Source organism: Lolium perenne, chromosome 3 (genome assembly GCF_019359855.2).
Source record: "Lolium perenne isolate Kyuss_39 chromosome 3, Kyuss_2.0, whole genome shotgun sequence".
Taxonomy (NCBI): Eukaryota; Viridiplantae; Streptophyta; class Magnoliopsida; order Poales; family Poaceae; genus Lolium; species Lolium perenne.
The window spans coordinates 208541870-208562025 of record NC_067246.2 but is presented as its reverse complement, the minus strand read 5'-3'; the positions used below and the strand labels follow the sequence as shown (position 1 = coordinate 208562025).

Here is a 20156-nt window from a genome sequence, read left to right as displayed (position 1 = left end):
AGCACAGTGGTCCTCCTCGAGGAGACGGTGGCGGTGACGACGGCGTCTCCAACCTTGGAGCGCCGTTGCGGATGCCGCGGATGACGTTCTCGAGGGTGCGCCCCGGAACGCCCCAGAACAGGGCGCGGCCGTCCTTGTTCCAGCTGTTGGGCCCGCCGAGGAGCCCCTGGGTGATGTGCATCTCGACGTCGTACTTTGCCTTGAAGTACGTCTTCCACCAGTCGTCGTTGTCGTTCGCCGCCCACATCGGATCCTGCCGCTCGGCGGCGGTGAGTTGAGCCCGCTGGGCCCTGATGCCGTCCCTCCATTGCTCCGTGCCCGGCTTCGGCGGCGGCGGGACGCCAATGCCGTTCACGGCCATCTTCCAGTCGCCGCTGCTTGGCAGCCGCATGTCCGGTGGGACTGGATATTGGGCGTGGTACAGCGCCCACGCCTCCGGCACGGTTAGGCTGCCGCGGCCGAAGCCGTTCGCGGTGGCGGTCTTGCGGGAGGACGAGCTCGACATTTTTGGATCGGCGAGGAGAAGATCTGAGAGGGAGGCGGCGACGAGAAGGTTTGGGAGCGGTGAGAAATTGGGACGAACTGCAGGGCGTCTTAATGTACAGTGGCGGCAGCGAGGTGGTTGCACGCAATAACGCCGGCGCGGACGGCCACGCGGCCATGCACGACGAGACGCGTCCCTGCGTTGCCTGGGAAAACAGGGTGGCCATTAACATCGCTTGACCAAAGGTAGGCGACGGGGTTTTAGGCTTCCGAGCCGCTGACGCATCGGGCCCGCGTCGGTTCGCCTCGCTTTTCATTGTGTCCGGCATGCCCAGAGCGTCCCCTGTGGGACGGAGACGTGCTCGGGGCGTCGGACACCGTATCGGGGTGCGCCGGACAAAAATGGTCTTTGGGGGACGCGGCTGGAACGTTTTTTTGGTCCGGCGCGCCCCAAATTGCTTTGGGGGACGCGGCTGGAGATGCTCTTATGTTCCTTTGGAGCCGAGACAAATTTTATTGGCTTCGACCTGCACAATTCTAACTCCATCCTCTTTGACGTCAAACTCAGAGGTCGGATTCAGAATAGTTTCGCCAAAGGATTACATAATGCATTAATTTTTTCAAAAGTGATAGATTGCGAAAATATGATTGTATTTATATAGTAGAGAAGACTTAGAGGGCAAGAACCGTAACCTCCCCCCCGTGTGATCGGTAGTAACGCGGACGGTTCGACTAGAGCAGAAGCCAAAGAGGTGGTGTAGTCCTTGATATCGATGTCGATGAAGCCGTTATTGTCGTGGTCGATGATGCCTTGTGTGATGTAGTCTCCTTGGAGAACGTAGGTGAGGTAGATGGTGTTTTGGTCGTTGTCGTCGTTGAGCCCGGGAAGACACTCGGAAGGAAGAAGTTGTTGTTGTGGTAGAAGTAGTAGGCGACACGCTATCGAGCTTGCCGGACTCGGGAGCGCGCTGGGTACGAAGGCACACGCCGGTATTGTCAGTATCGGACGTGCGAAGACAGTGACCACCATGAGCCATGCGCACAAGAGTTGGATGGAGTAGCAAAAAAGGCCTCTGTGAACGGTTGGTGCGTAGGAGTTTTCCACCGATATGTTGGAGTAGACGAAGTAGCTTCAAGAAGAAAAATTAAGCTTGAGTGTGCAAATAAAAATAGACTGAACTCTCGCGGCGAGGTCATGGTGGACGTAGACGGCGATGTAGTTGTTGAAGTATATTCTGGGGATTAAACCCGGGTTCCGCGTGGGTTGTCGCAGTGAAGAAGATATCGGTTGGTGTTGACGATGACCATGACTGTTGGCGAAGATGCAGTTGTTGATGTGGATGGTTGTTGGCGATGATGACCAGCGGCGGTGATGCGGTCCTTTGTTGACGGCAAGGCGCATACTTGGGATGGGTGGCCCGGTTGGTGCTGGCGAAGACGATCTGACGTGGTGGCGACGTGCCGTCGGAGAAGTTAGCGACAACGCATGAAGGCGTCCCTTGGGGCGCCGCGTAGAGCCTCCTTGGCATGGTCGTGGGTGAAGATTTGCCGGAGATAAGTCGGTGCTGGAGTTGATGTAGAGGCGCACGATGACAACATGTCGATTGGATTGATCGGATTATTTTGTGGCTAAAGAAAAATAGAGAAAGAAACAGATCCAAATCGAAATTTGCTAATCTACGAAACTAATCTAAAGAAAAACCTAGCTACGAGATCTGATACCCCGGGTGGAGATCATGGATATCGATCTCCCCGGGGGTGGCGGAAACGGTAGGTAGCTAAACCCTAGGCTGTGGAAAGAACCGCTCTGATACCGTGATAGATTGTGGAAATATGATTGTATTGATATGTGGTAATTGGTGATTACATGTGTGCCTCTTGGGTAGTTTGTATAGTAGAGAAGACTTGGAGGGTAAGAAGTATAGATAGATCTAGGTTACAATCTTAAACTACCTGATATAACTAAACGTAATATACTCTACCAAAAAGGTCAGAATTTGTCAAAAATAAACACCCAAATCGCCCATATCCGTCTAATTCCGTCCTCAGGGATTCCGCTTTGTCCATTTTACCTACCAATGGCGCCCATGTGTTGTCGGTTGTCCACGTACAACCCATGTGCCCCAACCTGGCCCCGTATTTGGGATGGGACTGGGGAACCAGCAGATGTTGTCCGCGGTCCTCTTTGGTCCGCATGAATCCCCTCGTCAGCCACTATCCCCTTGTCTACCTCCTCCACTAACTCTACGCCAACCTCCCCGATCGGACCAACCGCTCCGGTGGCCGAACACCGCCGCTCCCTTGTCGTTACCGCCTCACGCAGCCACCAAAATAACAGGCACTACCCACCACCAGCGCATATCCACACTTCTTTTTGTCACGTTTGACGTCCTCGGTCATTGCCCGCTAGCCATCTTTCCCACAACCACCTCGTAGTCTATCTCGTTGTCTCCTTCCCAACCAATGTTGATGTTCTTCTATCCACTGTGAACCCCGTTGGTTGGACCGCTACCTCTGTAGGGATTCGTTGCATAGAAAACAAAAAATTTCCTACCGCGAACACGCAATCCAAGCCAAGATGCAATCTAGAAGACGGTAGCAACGAGGGGATTATCGAGTCTCACCCTTGAAGAGATTCCAAAGCCTACAAGATGAGGCTCTTGTTGCTGCGGTAGACGTTCACTTGCCACTTGCAAAAGCGCGTAGAAGATCTTGATCACGGCGCCACGAACGGGTAGCACCTCCGTACTCGGTCACACGTTTGGTTGTTCATGAAGACGACGTCCACCTCCCCGTTCCAGCGGGCAGCGGAAGTAGTAGCTCCTCTTGAATCCGACAGCACGACGGCGTGGTGTCGGTGGTGGTGGAGAAAATCGGCGGAGCTTCGCTAAGCGTGCGGGAAGTGGAGGAGTGGGGCGGCTAAGGTTTGGGGAGAGGGGGCGCCGGCCACTATAGGGGTGCGGCCACCTTGTGGTTCTTGGGGTGGCCGGCCCCCTCCACTTGGCCCTCATTATATAGGTGGAAGCCACAAGTGTTGGACTACAAGTCTCCGAATAAGACCCGAACCCAAAACCTTCCATGTGATAGGGAAACCTACCCAAGGTGGGAATCCCACTTGGGGTGGGATTCCCCCCTTCCATGTGGGGGGGTGGCCGGCCCCCTTAGGGGAGTCCACTTGGGACTCCTCCCCCTCTAGGGTTGGCCGGCCATGGAGGTGGAGTCCCTTTGGGACTCCGCCTTCCAAAGTGGTTTCTTCCGGACTTTTCTATAACCTTCTAGAACCTTCCATAGAACCTTCCGGATCATTTTAAATCTTATAAAATGACTTCCTATATATGAATCTTATTCTCCGGACCATTCCGGAACTCCTCGTGATGTCCGGGATCTCATCCGGGACTCCGAACAAATATTCGAACTCCATTCCATATTCAAGTTCTACCATTTCAACATCCAACTTTAAGTGTGTCACCCTACGGTTCGTGAACTATGCGGACATGGTTGAGTACTCGCTCCGACCAATAACCAATAGCGGGATCTGGAGATCCATAATGGCTCCCACATATTCAACGATGACTTTAGTGATCGAATGAACCATTCACATACGATACCAATTCCCTTTGTCACGCGATATTTTACTTGTCTGAGGTTTGATCATCGGTATCACTCCATACCTTGTTCAACCTCGTCTCCTGACAAGTACTCTTTACTCGTACCGTGGTATGTGGTCTCTTATGAACTTATTCATATGCTTGCAAGACATTAGACGACATTTCACCGAGAGGGCCCAGATTATATCTATCCGTCATCGGGATGGACAAATTCCACTGTTGATCCATATGCCTCAACTCATACTTTCTGGATACTTAATCCCACCTTTATAACCACCCATTTACACAGTGGCATTTGATGTAATCAAAGTACCTTTCCGGTATAAGTGATTTATATGATCTCATGGTCATAAGGACTAGGTAACTATGTATCGAAATCTTATAGCAAATAACTTAATGACGTGATCTTATGCTACGCTTAATTGGGTGTGTCCATTACATCATTCATATAATGATATAACCTTGTTATTAATAACATCCAATGTTCATGATTATGAAACTAATCATCCATTAATCAACAAGCTAGTTAAGAGGCATACTAGGGACTCTTTGTTGTTTACATATCACACATGTATCAATGTTTCGGTTAATACAATTATAGCATGGTATATAAACATTTATCATAAACATAAAGATATATAATAACCACTTCTATTATTGCCTCTTGGGCATATCTCCTTCAGTCTCCCACTTGCACTAGAGTCAATAATCTAGATTACATTGTAATGTACCTAACACCCATGGCATTCTGGTGTTGGTCATGCTTTGCCCTAGGGAGAGCTTTAGTCAACAGATCTGCTACATTCAGATCAGTGTGTACTTTGCAAATCTTTACTTCTCCATCTTCGATGTACTCGCGAATCGAGTGGTAACGCAGCTTGATATGCTTCAGCCTCTTGTGTGACCTTGGTTCTTGTGCATTGGCGATGGCACCCATGTTGTCACAGTATATGACTAGTGGGTCCAATGCACTAGGAACCACACCGAGCTCTACAATGAACCTCTTCATCCATACCGCTTCTGATGAAGCCTCTGAAGCCGCTATGTACTCTGATTCTGTTGAAGACTTCGCCACCGTGCACTGCTTCGAGCTTGCCCAGCTTACTGCAGCACCATTCAATATAAACACGTACCCAGACTGTGACTTAGAGTCATTAGGATCAGTGTTCCAACTTGCATCGGTGTAACCACTTACAACGAGCTCTTGGTCACCTCCATAACAAAGAAACATATCCTTAGTTCTTTTCAAACTAACAGCATGTGCTATATCCGGTCTAGTACATAGCATAGCATACATGATAGATCCTACTGCCGAGGCATAGGGGATATTACTCATCCTTTCTCTTTCTCCTGCCGTAGCCGGTCCTTGAGTCTTACTCAAGACCTTGCCTGGTAACATAGGTAAGAACCCTTTCTTACTTTCATCCATTCTAAACTTTTTTAGAATCTTGTCCAGATATGTACTCTGTGATAGCCCTATTAGGCGTCTTGATCTATCTCTATAAATCTTGATGCCTAATATATACGATGCTTCACCAAGGTCTTTCATTGAAAAACTATTATTCAAATAACCTTTTACACTGCTTAATAGTTCTATATCATTCCCGATCAATAATATGTCATCTACATATAATATCAGGAATGCTACAGATCTCCCACTCACTTTCTTGTAAATACAGCCCTCTCCATGACACTGTATAAACCCGAAGTCTTTGATCACCTTATCAAAGCGTCGGTTCCAACTTCTTGATGCTTGCTTCAGTCCATAGATTGAATGCTGAAGTTTGCATACTTTGTCAGCATTTTTAGGATTGACAAAACCTTTGGGTTGTACCATATACAACTCTTCCTCAATGTCTCCATTAAGGAACGCCGTTTTGACATCCATCTGCCAAATCTCATAATCGAAAAATGCAGCTATTGCTAACAAAATCCTCACAGATTTTAGCTTCGCTACAGGTGAGAAAGTCTCATCGTAGTCAACTCCTTGAATTTGTCGGAAACCCTTTGCGACAAGTCGAGCTTTATAGACAGTAATATTACCATCAACATCTATTTTTCTCTTGAAGATCCATTTATTTTCGACAGCCTTGCGGCTATCAGGTAAGTCTACCAAAGTCCATACTTTGTTATCATACATGGATCCCATTTCGGATTTCATGGCTTCTTGCCATTTGTTGGAATCTGGGCTCATCATCGCTTCTTCATACGTCGCAGGGTCCTCATCATTGTTTTCCACAATCATGACATTTAGACAAGGATCATACCAATCAGGAGTGGCACGTTCCCTTGTCGATCTGCGAGGTTCAGTAGTTTCCTCGTTTGAAGTTTCTTGATCATTATCATTAGCTTCCTCTGTTGCCGGTGTAGGAGGTATAGGAACAGTTTCCGGTACTGCGCTACTCTGATCAATGAGTATAGATTCATCAATCTCATCGAGTTCTACTTTTCTTCCAGTCACTTCTTTAGTGAGAAATTCTTTCTCAAGAAAGGTTCCGTTCTTAGCAACAAAGATTTTGCCTTCGGATCTGTGATAGAAAGTGTACCCTATAGTTTCCTTAGGGTATCTTATGAAGACGCATTTCTCCGCTTTGGGTTCTAGCTTGTCCGGTTGTAACTTCTTTACATAGGCTTCGCAACCCTAAACTCTAAGGAACGACAGCTTAGGTTTCTTATTAAACCATAATTCATACGGTGTCGTTTCTACGGATTTTGATGGTGCTCTATTTAAAGTGAATGCGGCTGTCTCTAATGCATATCTCCAAAATGATAACGGCAAATCAGTAAGAGACATCATAGAACGAACCATATCTAAGAGAGTTCGATTACGACGTTCGGATACACCGTTTCGTTGTGGTGTTCCCGGCGGTGTCAATTGTGAAAGTATTCCGCATTTCTTTAAATGCATGCCAAACTCATAACTCAGATATTCACCTCCACGATCAGATCGTAGAAATTTAATCTTCTTGTTACGTTGATTTTCTACTTCACTTTGAAATTCCTTAAACTTCTCGAAAGTTTCGGATTTATGTTTCATGAAATAGATATACCCATATCTACTCAGATCATCTGTGAAGGTTAGAACATAACGATAACCACCTCGCGATGCTACGCTCATTGGTCCGCACACATAGGTATGTATGATTTCCAATAAGTCAGTAGCTCGCTCCATCATGCCAGAAAATGGAGTCTTAGTCATTTTTCCCATTAGACATGCTTCGCATCTATCAAGTGACTCAAAGTCAAGTGATTCAAGTAATCCATCAGTATGGAGTTTCTTCATGCGTTTCACTTCAATATGACCAAGACAACAGTGCCACATATAAGTAGAATTATCATTCAATTTAATTCGCTTAGCATCAATGTTATGTATATGCGTATCACTACTATCGAGATCTAACAGAAATAAGCCATTCTTTTCAGGTGCTCGACCATAAAAGATATTATTCATAAAAATAGAACAACCATTATTCTCAGACTTGAATGAATAACCGTCTTGCATTAAACAAGATCCAGATATAATGTTCATGCTCAACGCGGGTACAAAATAACAATTATTTAGGCTTAAAACTAATCCCGAAGGTAGATGTAGAGGAAGTGTGCCGACAGCGATCACATCGACTTTGGATCCGTTTCCAACGCGCATGGTCACTTCATCTTTCAGTAGTCTTCGTTTATTCTTTAGTTCCTGTTTTGAGTTACAAATATGAGCAACCGAACCAGTATCAAATACCCAGGTACTAGAACGAGAACCAGTGAGATAAACATCTATAACATGTATATCAGATATACCTTCTTTCTTCTTCTTGACAAGGCCGCTCTTCAGATCAGCCAGATACTTGGAGCAATTACGCTTCCAGTGTCCCTTCTCCTTGCAGTAATAGCACTCAGCATCAGGCTTAGGTCCGTTCTTAGGTTTCATAGGAGGCGTGGCAGCTTTCTTGCCACCCTTCTTGACTTTTCCCTTAGACTTGCCCTGTTTCTTGAAACTGGTGGTCTTGTTGACCATCAACACTTGGTGCTCTTTCTTGATCTCAATCTCAGCAGCTTTTAGCATGCCAAAGAGTTCAGGTAACTCCTTGTTCATGTTCTGCATATTGTAGTTCATCACAAAGTTCTTGTAACTTGGTGGCAGTGATTGAAGGACACGATTAATCCCCAGTCTGTTAGGAATCACTATTTCCAAGTCACTGAGTTTCTTCGCATGCCCGGTCATGGCGAGCATGTGCTCACTAACGGAGCTGCCTTCTTCCATCATACAGCTGAAGAAATGTTTCGATGCTTCATAGCATTCCACGGCCGCATGAGTCTCAAATATAGCTTTCAGCTCATTCATCAACTCATGAGGATCGTGGTGCTTAAAACGTTTTTGAAGATCGGATTCCAGACTGCACAGGATGGCACACTGAACTTGAGAGTACCGAGTTTTCCGAGTCGCGTAAACAGCTTTTACTTCATCGGTTTCAGTTTCTGCAGGAGGGTCACCTAGCGGTGCATCAAGCACAAATTGCAGATTTCCGCCAGAGAGGAAGATCCTCACATGACGGAACCAGTCGGTGAAGTTGCTACCGTTGCTCTTAGGCTTTTCTTTCTCTAGGAACTGGTTAAAATTGATTGGGGACGCCATCTCTACAACATATATTTGCAAAAGTTTAGACTAAGTTTATGACAAATTGAGTTCAAATTTTAATTCAACATAATTAAAAATCTAGGTGAACTCCCACTCAAAACAATATCCCTCGCACTGTCTTAGTGATCACACGAACCAAATCCACCACACCTAAGTCCGATCATCACGAAACAAGTTGTGATTTCAATGGCGAACACTCCAAGTGTTCATCATATCAACCATATGATTCATGCTCTACCTTTTGGTATCACGTGTTCCGAGACCATGTCTGTACATGCTAGGCTCGTCAAGGCCACCTTAGTATCCGCATGTGCAAAACTGTCTTGCACCCGTTGTATGCACTTGTTGATTCTATCACACCCGATCATCACGAGATGCTTCGAAACGACAAGTCTTGGCAACGGTGCTACTAAGGATGAACACTTTATTATCTTGAGATTTTAGTGAGGGATCATCTTATAATGCTACCGTCGCGATCTAAGCAAAATAAGATGCATAAAAGGATTAACATCACATGCAGTTCATATGTGATATGATATGGCCCTTTTGTCTTTGCGCCTTTGATCTTCATCTCCAAAGCACGGACATGGTCTCCATCATCTTCGGGCATGATCTCCATCATCGTCGGCGTAGCGTCAAGGTCAATGTCGCCATCTTCATGATTGTCCTCCATGTAGCAACTATTACAACTACTTTGAAATACTACTCAACATGAAATTTAAAGACAACCATAAGGCTCCTGCCGGTTGCCACAATACAATAATGATCATATCATACATATTCATCATCACATTATGGCCATATCACATCACCAAACCCTGCAAAAACAAGTTAGACGTCTCTAATTTGGTTTGCATATTTTACGTGGTTTAGGGTTTACGAGAGAGATCTAATCTACCTACGAACATGAACCACAACGTTGATACTAATGTTGTCAATAGAAGAGTAAATTGAATCTTCACTATAGTAGGAGAGACAGACACCCGCAAAGCCTCTTATGCAATACAAGTTGCATGTCGAACGAGGAATAAGACTCATGAACGCGGTCATGTAAAGTTAGTCCGAGCCGCTTCATCCCACTATGCCACAAAGATGCAAAGTACTCAAACTAAAGATAACAAGAGCATCAACGCCCACAAAACCATTGTGTTCTACTCGTGCAACCATCTATGCATAGACACGGCTCTGATACCACTGTAGGGATTCGTTGCATAGAAAACAAAAATTTTCCTACCGCGAACACGCAATCCAAGCCAAGATGCAATCTAGAAGACGGTAGCAACGAGGGGATTATCGAGTCTCACCCTTGAAGAGATTCCAAAGCCTACAATATGAGGCTCTTGTTGCTGCGGTAGACGTTCACTTGCCGCTTGCAAAAGCGCGTAGAAGATCTTGATCACGGCGCCACGAACGGGCAGCACATCCGTACTCGGTCACACGTTCGGTTGTTGATGAAGACGACGTCCACCTCCCCGTTCCAGCGGGCAGCGGAAGTAGTAGCTCCTCTTGAATCCGACAGCATGACGGCGTGGTGTCGATGGTGGTGGAGAAAACCGGCGGAGCTTCGCTAAGCGTGCGGGAAGTGGAGGATGGGGCGGCTAAGGTTTGGGGAGAGGGGGCGCCGGCCACTATAGGGGTGCGGCCACCTTGTGGTTCTTGGGGTGGCCGGCCCCCTCCACTTGGCCCTCATTATATAGGTGGAAGCCCCAAGTGTTGGACTACAAGTCTCCGAATAAGACCCGAACCCAAAACCTTCCATGTGATAGGGAAACCTACCCAAGGTGGGAATCCCACTTGGGGTGGGATTCCCCCCTTCCATGTGGGGGGGTGGCCGGCCCCCTTAGGGGAGTCCACTTGGGACTCCTCTCCCTCTAGGGTTGGCCGGCCATGGAGGTGGAGTCCCTTTGGGACTCCGCCTTCCAAAGTGGTTTCTTCCGGACTTTTCTAGAACCTTCCATAGAACCTTTCGGATCATTTTAAATCTTATAAAATGACTTCCTATATATGAATCTTATTCTCCGGACCATTCCGGAACTCCTCGTGATGTCCGGGATCTCATCCGGGACTCCGAACAAATATTCGAACTCCATTCCATATTCAAGTTCTACCATTTCAACATCCAACTTTAAGTGTGTCACCCTACGGTTCGCGAACTATGCAGACATGGTTGAGTACTCGCTCCGACCAATAACCAATAGCGGGATCTGGAGATCCATAATGGCTCCCACATATTCAACAATGACTTTAGTGATCGAATGAACCATTCACATACGATACCAATTCCCTTTGTCACGCGATATTTTACTTGTCTGAGGTTTGATCATCGGTATCACTCCATACCTTGTTCAACCTCGTCTCCTGACAAGTACTCTTTACTCGTACCGTGGTATGTGGTCTCTTATGAACTTATTCATATGCTTGCAAGACATTAGACGACATTCCACCGAGAGGGCCCAGAGTATATCTATCCGTCATCGGGATGGACAAATCCCACTGTTGATCCATATGCCTCAACTCATACTTTCCAGATACTTAATCCCACCTTTATAACCACCCATTTACGCAGTGGCGTTTGATGTAATCAAAGTACCTTTCCGGTATAAGTGATTTATATGATCTCATGGTCATAAGGACTAGGTAACTATGTATCGAAAGCTTATAGCAAATAACTTAATGACGTGATCTTATGCTACGCTTAATTGGGTGTGTCCATTACATCATTCATATAATGATATAACCTTGTTATTAATAACATCCAATGTTCATGATTATGAAACTAATCATCCATTAATCAACAAGCTAGTTAAGAGGCATACTAGGGACTCTTTGTTGTTTACATATCACACATGTATCAATGTTTCGGTTAATACAATTATAGCATGGTATATAAACATTTATCATAAACATAAAGATATATAATAACCACTTTTATTATTGCCTCTTGGGCATATCTCCTTCAACCTCGCCCTCACCCGCCGGAGCCTCGGACGGCTCGGGCATCTCTAGCTCTGTCGGTCTTTACTCCGCCCACAACATGTTCGATCATTTGCCAAAACAACCATTTTAGGTAAAATAAATCACAAACTATCTTCAACACTTTTCTTTGTGCATAGTTCATGATGCTCCTTCCAATATTTTATCGTAGTTAATGGCGGATGATACTATTTTTTTATAACTTCGACGAGTTCTTTGACATGTCCACGAATGACTCATCTGATCATGATGACGATATATTTCTCGCGGTTGCTCTTGTTTTCTATGATAACCATAAATTTGCCATACCAAGGTTCAGACAATCTATCCCAGGACATGAAACCTTGGACCGTGACTGAATTGGCGCTCATGTTCAACTCTTCAATGACTACTTCAATCCGGCGGAAAATATCTATTCTCCATCTCAGTTCCATCGACTCGTCCGCATGTGAAGGGTTGTGTTCAACTGTATATTGGAGGGCGTGAAAGCCTAGGCGAACTACTTCACGATTGATATGCTGGATTCGGAATACCGTATGTAGTATAGTTGCTTTTTCCCTAAAAGGCCTAGGTTTATATCGATCCTTGGGAAGCGACTGTGGTGATTTACTCAAGCAAGACCTTGTTAACTTGTGGAATTTTCATCTCACCGGATCTTCAAGGTTATTTGGGGTTTGCGAATCAATGGATGGAGATAGGCCAAGGCTAATATTTTACCATCAGTTGTGCATACATGTATGCGATAAAAATAACAATAATAATAATAAATATAATTGTGCATAATAAATTTAGATTAGATTCTTGTGGGTGATAGGTCCTTATGTACTATAGATTCCAGTCGAACTGGTTATCTACAGCTATTGCCTACCCAATCACTCAAGTCGAGCTAGCTATGAAGGATTATTAAGTGCTAACAATAGACCAAATAATTAAGATTAATGATGACACCGTTATTTCCTAATGGATCTCAAACTACCACCATACTCCCCCTACTGTCATTGGGTTCACAAGAAATGTTGGAGATATGCCCAAGAGGCAATAATAAAATGGTTATTATAATATATCTTTGTGTTTATGATAATGTTTACATACCATGCTATAATTGTATTAACCGAAACATTGATACATGTGTGTTATGTGAACAACAAGGAGTCCCTAGTAAGCCTCTTGTATAACTAGCTTGTTGATTAATAGATGATCATGGTTTCGTGATCATGAACATTGGATGTTATTAATAACAAGGTTATGTCATTAATGAATGATGTAATGGACACACCCAATTAAGCGTAGCATAAGATCACGTCATTAAGTTCATTTGCTATAAGCTTTCGATACATAGTTACCTAGTCCTTTCAACCATGAGATCATATAAATCACTTATACCAGAAGTTTACTTTGATTACATCAAACGCCACTGCGTAAATGGGTGGTTATAAAGGTGGGATTAGGTATTCGGAAAGTATGAGTTGAGGCATATGGATCAACAGTGGGATTTGTCCATCCCGATGACGGATAGATATACTCTGGGCCCTCTCGGTGGAATGTCGTCTAATTAGCTTGCAAGCATATGAAAGGTTCATAAGAGACCACATACCACGGTCTGAGCACCACCGCAAAGGCCTAGCTCACTTTCCCACGAAGGTATTTCCTCAAGGCGGAAACCAGACGTTTAGAAGATTCTTCAGGCACACATCCACAACAAAGTTGGAAGCTCCCTAGATTGTTACAACGCAATAAAAAGTTATCAATTAAGTAAACAACAACTAGGGTTTCCAAAGGAAATTCTAGCCAAATGTTCCTCAAGTGAATGAGGGGGGAATTCAAATCGCTTTGGTGATTATGTAGATATTGGTCTTCTCCTTCGATTCTCCAAAGATCAAGAGCTTTGGTTGGTTGAGGGAGGAGATCTAGTGAAAATCGTGGTTCGCCTTTAGGGTTTCTTCTTGGGGAAAACGAGCAGCTTGAGGTTGATAAGGAAGGGTGTATTTATACCCCTCCACAAATAAAGCCATTGGGCGAAACAGGGGGCCGGATTATCCGACCCAAGTAGGGGTCGGATAGTTCGTCCAGATGAAATACCCGGCCCTCCTGAAATATCTGGCCAATAATCCGGGGAATGCCCTAGGGCTCGCGTATTTGGTCGCCTATAAGTCCTTAGTCAATTTTTGGGGTTCGATGTTGACCAACAAATCTTATAAAGAATTTTGCAATAGTTATCAACACATTAGATTATCACTAATGTTTTTATGTAACACACAAAACCATAAGAGGTGGGGAAATGTTCTTTCAAAGTTTATTCCCTTCTTCAGCACCCATGTTCCAATCAAGATTATTGCGTGCTCCCGCATGTTGAGCAGGCTCAATGTAGTATCCATCAGATCATTTGTGGGCCCTTTTCTCAGTCCTGCATATTTAGAGTTCGATTGCGTGGCGTGTTGGCTATTGATATCCACCTTGGCACTCATACCCATCATCAGGCGCGCGCCCAACAGTTCATATGCCTGTTCCTCCAGTTGGGCCAAGCCCACATCCACCCCTAGCTCTGCGAGCCTGACCACGACCGCAAACTCCTCACGTGACCATCTTCATATACAACTGTTCAACTATCATTGATCTAGGAGTTGAACTGAAGTTAGACTCCATGTTTTCCCCTATACCACACTCGAGATACGTGTGATCCATCAATCCGCACACCTAACAGTGCTTAGGTACCTCATACTACATTGATAGAAACATGCGCTCACTGCCCTCCTATGTTGGTGGCACAAAGCATGTTAGCGGCTTAGTCGAACCCAACTTCATCTGAATTTGGTGAAAAACTCCCATCCTCATTTGTACAGCTGACAGATCGACAAATATGATCTCGGCCACCCTCTTTGATAACTGAGTTGAGACCTCAATGTTGAGGAAGAGTGGTGGCAACTTGTGAATCTGAACCCCTATTACACTCCCTTAGGTATGACCGAGGGAACCATTGTTTCCCCTTCAAAGGGATCAATCATCAACGCATACCTATATAAAATCCATGGTCCCTCCTCCCCGAAATCGCTTCCAGCTCCCTAGATAGTATGCCTGCAAGACAAAAAGATTTGGTTCCACCTCATGGTAGTTGACTTCATATGTAGACATAATCGTGCTTTTCAAGGAGTGGATATTGAAAGTTTTCCTCATCAAAATCATTGTCATCGTGAGTCATTTCATCTTTGGTCAGTGTGTGATCTCCTCCTTACCCAGAACCACCTCATTGAGCTCCTCCCCATGCAACTTCAGGTTCTTCAACAACTCATCCACGTCAAACACTATTTTCTCCTTCCTTTCTCTCGCCCTAGAACTCTCCGCCATGGCGATCGCTCTTCTCCCCCGAACCTCTACCGAACTCTAGCCACCAAAACTATCTTCCAAGGCTAGACAACTAGAATCATTAGCCCCTGGGTCAGCCCAAGTCAACAGAGATGGGAAAGGAAGGATTGGTGTGTGGAGACGCTGAACTTCCAGCGAGACATAATCGTCACCGGAATTGCCTAAACCCTAGAAAAGACTAGGTTGTTAGTTTTTCCGGGCGCTCTAAGTGTCAACCTTATTTTCTTTCGGTAAAGAAGAAAAAAAAAGGCGAGGCCCCTGGGGCTGAAAACGGCGGTAAACTTGGCCCAGTGAAAATGCTGTCATAGCAGGCCGGTCCCTCGCAAGAAAAAAAATGCTGCGTGCCCAATCGTCATCCCCGAAATCTCAGTCTCATCCGGAACTGACCAAGCAGACCCTCCGCGCGCGCCACGCCCACCCGCCTCTCGGTCTCGGCTCTCGGCATGGACGCGGCGGAGAGGAGGCTCGCTCGCGTCAACGCCCACCTGCTACCCTCCCTCCCTCTCTCACTCGCCTCCGCCCCTCTGCTCGCGCCGTCCCCCACTGCTGCTTCGTCGTCGCCTGCCGGAGACAGCTACCGGCGCGTCCACGGCGATGTCCCGTCGGAGCCCCCGGAGTGGCGCGCGGCGACGGACGAGGACGGGAAGGATTTCGTCGACATCCTCTACGAGAAGTCCGTCGGAGAGGGCATCGCCAAGGTGAAGCATTTCTTTGCTACCCACAACCTTGTCAAGCTTTTCGGTTTTTGGCAGACCACTATATCAGCAGTGCAATGTTCTTATATTTCATCATTAACTGATTGCATTTCCTGCTGAAGATCACAATCAACCGTCCGGATAGAAGAAACGCATTCAGACCACTGACTGTCAAAGAGCTGATGCGTGCGTTCAGCGACGCGAGAGATGATAGTTCAATTGGAGTCGTCATACTGACAGGGAAGGTGATGCTTGCCCCTTCTAGCAGAGGAACAATGAAATTTATCCATTTTACGATCCTGATCAGGGTTGGCTGTGGACGGGGTCTTATTTTCATATTTTTTGTGCATAGGGATCCGAGGCATTCTGTAGCGGCGGCGACCAAGCCTTGAGGGATTCTGATGGATATGTTGACTTTGATAGCTTTGGCCGGCTCAACGTTCTAGATCTTCAGGTCATACGCAATCCTCTGAAATTTTGTACCATGACCTACTTGCTTGCAAATCAGACGAATTCTTTTGATGTTGCCAATGTATTAGTGTTTACCGGCCAGTGTCACTTCTATATGAAATGATTGATATCTCTGAGCACATCAACTAAATCATTTCTCATTTCTCCAGGTACAAATTCGGCGCCTTCCAAAGCCAGTTATAGCTATGGTATGAGCATTACCTTCTATCATCTCTTAGTCGATTTTCTTTTAGGACCCAACAAATTAGTCCCGTTGAATATGCTACCAGGTTGCTGGTTACGCAGTAGGTGGTGGACATGTTCTACATATGGTGTGTGATCTAACAATAGCAGCTGACAACGCCATATTTGGGCAGACCGGTCCAAAGGTGATTTTTCTGGCCTATTTTGTTTATTGATGTTGTACGCAAAATTGTGATTGTTGATTTTAGATAGGAAGTTATATTGTTGTCACTTTTACATCTTGTATGAAAAAACAATCTCCTGTGAAGTGTATATGGGTGGGACTTTACTTGCGCATTTTTGAAACATTATTTCCTCTACACATCATTAGCATGTGCAATGACCCTTGATACCATGGATGCACTTGTACCGAGTTCTGGCAAAAGCTAGCATTAGGCCAAGATTATTTTCGATTCATGGTAGCATATCAGTAATCCAACCTTTTGCGATCTTTCTCGGAGTTCAACTTAAAGTGCGCCATCAAAATTGCCAGGGAAAGTCAATGTTATTGGAGGCGGAAACTCTAAATGGGGGCAAAGTGCTGAGTGGAACAATCCTATAGAGAGAGAAGGTGGATGCATGTAGGAATTTTCCACCTGATGCCGACGTCATCAACTATTAATATCTAAATCCAAAATTTTAGAATATACTGTCTCCTAAACAGTTAATTCGATAGTGGTCCATTTTCATCATTTGAATTTGTCTTGATGTGGGCTTCAAAACAAGATCCTATTTTATTATGTTTTAACTTGTTTTTTCGCCACTATCGACTACCATGTTATAAACTTATAATATGATGCTACCATATAAGAAGTAAACTGTTACCACCCTCGGTGTGAAGTATTTGTAGTTTTGTACTTGTGGTGACAATGCAATGTTATGGAAGCCAGAGCATGAGTATTGATGTGTTACCAACAAATAAGAAAAGTATCAATCATCAAAGTACTATCACGCAAGTCTTACATGGATGGCAAGCGGCGTTCGATAACCTGGTAACAAAATGGCTATAGCATGTCTATAACCTGGTCAATATTAAAAAAAAGTCCATAATCTGGTAAAAAGTCGATTATAAGCTGACCGCTACTGAGATGAAAAAGTTGTCGAAACATATCAAATGGGATCTTGTTTCCGAGCACTCGTCGCGACGAAACCAACGATAAAAAATGAATCATCAATCGGGTACACAGTTTGAGAGATAAAAGATCTGAAACTTAGAAATTGAAGGGAATCGATGCCATTCAATGCAGAGGCCGGGGGTCTATCCCTTTCTAAAAAAATCTTGGTGTCATATTTTGTAAATGTCTTGCTTTTGTGTACAGAGAAGTGCATGCATGAGTATTTTTAGATAGAACCGCCGCAACCTAAGGCAACGGTGGGCACATGTGTAGTTTAGTTGCCCCTTCCAGGTGTTATGTGTGGCAGCTTTTTTTGTATGATTTCCTCTATCCAAATGTGATTATGTGTTTGCTTTTTTCCACGAGATTCATTACTTCAATTGGGAACACTAGAATTTTAGAAACAAACGCTGATACGTTAATATAAGTGCAGTATTTTTTTTTGAGAAAACGCAAAGGACCTTTGCATTTCATTTCATTGAAAAGGAAGAGTTTGGGTTACATCCTCCTAGGAGGGAGTTCACATGAATATAAGTGCAGTCTATTGATTGCTGCTTTTTCTCTTGTGTCTGAATCTTCTTCCTTATAAAACCCTACCAGGTTACCACACATAGCTTACTTTACCTTTTTTGTCTGTGATTTCTATCACAGGTTGGAAGCTTTGATGCTGGCTATGGCTCTTCCATTATGTCTCGGCTGGTAAGCTACCATATGACTCTGTTGGCTTCATGCTTAATCGGTGATCTAATGAGATGCACCTTCTACAACATAAAGTAAATGTGCCCAACGATTAGAGCTTTCGTGCAAACTCCCAAGGCAACCCTGATCAGATCATACTGAGAAAATATTCGCAGTTATCTCTTTCTCATTTTATCCATTGCCGACAGGTCGGACCAAAGAAAGCTCGTGAGATGTGGTTTCTGTCACGCTTCTACGCTGCTGATGAAGCAGAGAGAATGGGACTTGTGAATGTAGTCGTTCCAGTGAGTGCCTGAAGGTTATTAATTAGAAAAATGAAAAATGCTTATTAGCTGTCGTTAGCTATTTTCGCCTTAGAATGCAGATCCTGATATGCCCCACCTAAGGTGCTTATGCAACCATGTACTTGCTATATCCTTTGCATCTGCAGCTTGTTGATCTGGAGCGCGAAACTGTGAAATGGTGCCGACAAATCTTAAGGAACAGCCCCACAGCCATTCGGGTGCTGAAGTCTGCGCTCAATGCAGTTGATGATGGCCATGCTGGTCTTCAGGTATTTGTTTGTCTGATCTTAAGAAACTCGAACGTTACCATTTTGTTTCTACTCTGTAACTCTCCAAGCGATATTTATGTCCCTGTAAGTACTAATGTAATGGGCATTTGTGCCACAGGAGCTCGGCGGGAATGCAACACTGATCTTCTATGGCACCGAAGAGGCCAAAGAAGGGAAGAATGCGTACATGGAACGACGACGTCCTGATTTCTCGAAGTTCCCACGGAAACCTTGATTTACACTTGATGATTTCATCATCTCGTAAGTTGTAAGAAATCTTGTTGGATGACTTCCTCTCATGAACTCATTGGCAGAAGCAACCCAAATATTTTGTCATACTCGGTGGATAGCGTAGAACTGTAAATCATTGTTTTTTTACTATACGCAAGTCTGTTGACAATTTGCTGCCAGAAATGCAGTTTGTGTGCACGAAAGGAAATGCAGTAGCATGTGTGAATATCCTTGCAGTACGATATATTTTTATTAAAAATAAAGTACCTTTGGGTCACATCAGCTTGAGGAAATCAGATTGGAACAGGCATTGACTCTGCACAACAAGCTTTTGTCTGTTTTCTCCGTGGTTTCTTGTCTTTCGCTGGTTTACCTTCTGTTTAGTAGGTGGTTTTTAACCGTGTCACATATTGAGTGTCGCTTGTTTGGAGAAGTACCCAGCCTTCAACGGGGGCAAACGGAAAATGCGTCTGGCTCCTGCTCCAACGGAGCGACGCATAGTGACCGGGCTGTCCGCAACGACTTAAATCTGGCCCAAATATGCGCCTCGGATGCGTCTCTGTGGACGCTGCGCGGACGGAACCGTCTGGCAGTGACCCAGGCTCGATGTGTCTTCTCAGACGCGCCAGTACTGGCGTCGAGGCGTCGCATCAGCAGTCTGCGGCCACGTTAATGGTGATGCCTCGCGTGGCGAGCGATCGTCGCCTACCTCTACGCACGAAGTAATAGCGATGACACGCGTGCCATAGCCGTTGCCTACCTCCGGCCTATATAAACAGGGGCACGGGCATCTCATCTCCTCCCACACAAAACCCTAGGCGCCGCACAACCTCCACCGTAGGGCCGCCGCCGCACAACCTTCACCTTTGCCATGAGCAGCGCCGGCCGCGGCCAGGCTACCGTGCCTCCACCTCCGACTCACCTCCCCCGGTCTCGAGCTCCGACGAGGAGTTGGAGGACGCCGACAGCACCGACGACCTCCTAGACCCGGTCAATGACGCGAAGTTCCTGGCTGACGCGGAGAAAGAAGCAGAGGAGGAGCGGGCAGCCCACGCGGCGTTCGACGCCGAGATGGAACGCCGCAGGGAGGCGGCCGCCGCAGAGGACGACTCCTCC

General features: G+C 45.4%; 1 protein-coding gene across 1 annotated transcript; it reads left to right on the top strand.

The window, feature by feature from the left end:
• Positions 1-15444: 15444 nt before the first annotated feature.
• On the top strand, positions 15445-19317 carry LOC127343204 (1,4-dihydroxy-2-naphthoyl-CoA synthase, peroxisomal). The gene is made up of 9 exons (XM_051369322.2): positions 15445-15752; positions 15872-15994; positions 16102-16203; positions 16370-16408; positions 16490-16588; positions 18209-18256; positions 18445-18540; positions 18687-18809; positions 18928-19317. The coding sequence occupies exons 1-9, from the start codon at positions 15498-15500 to the stop codon at positions 19042-19044; spliced, it is 1002 nt and encodes a 333-aa protein (XP_051225282.1). The 5' UTR covers positions 15445-15497; the 3' UTR covers positions 19045-19317.
• Positions 19318-20156: the final 839 nt, after the last annotated feature.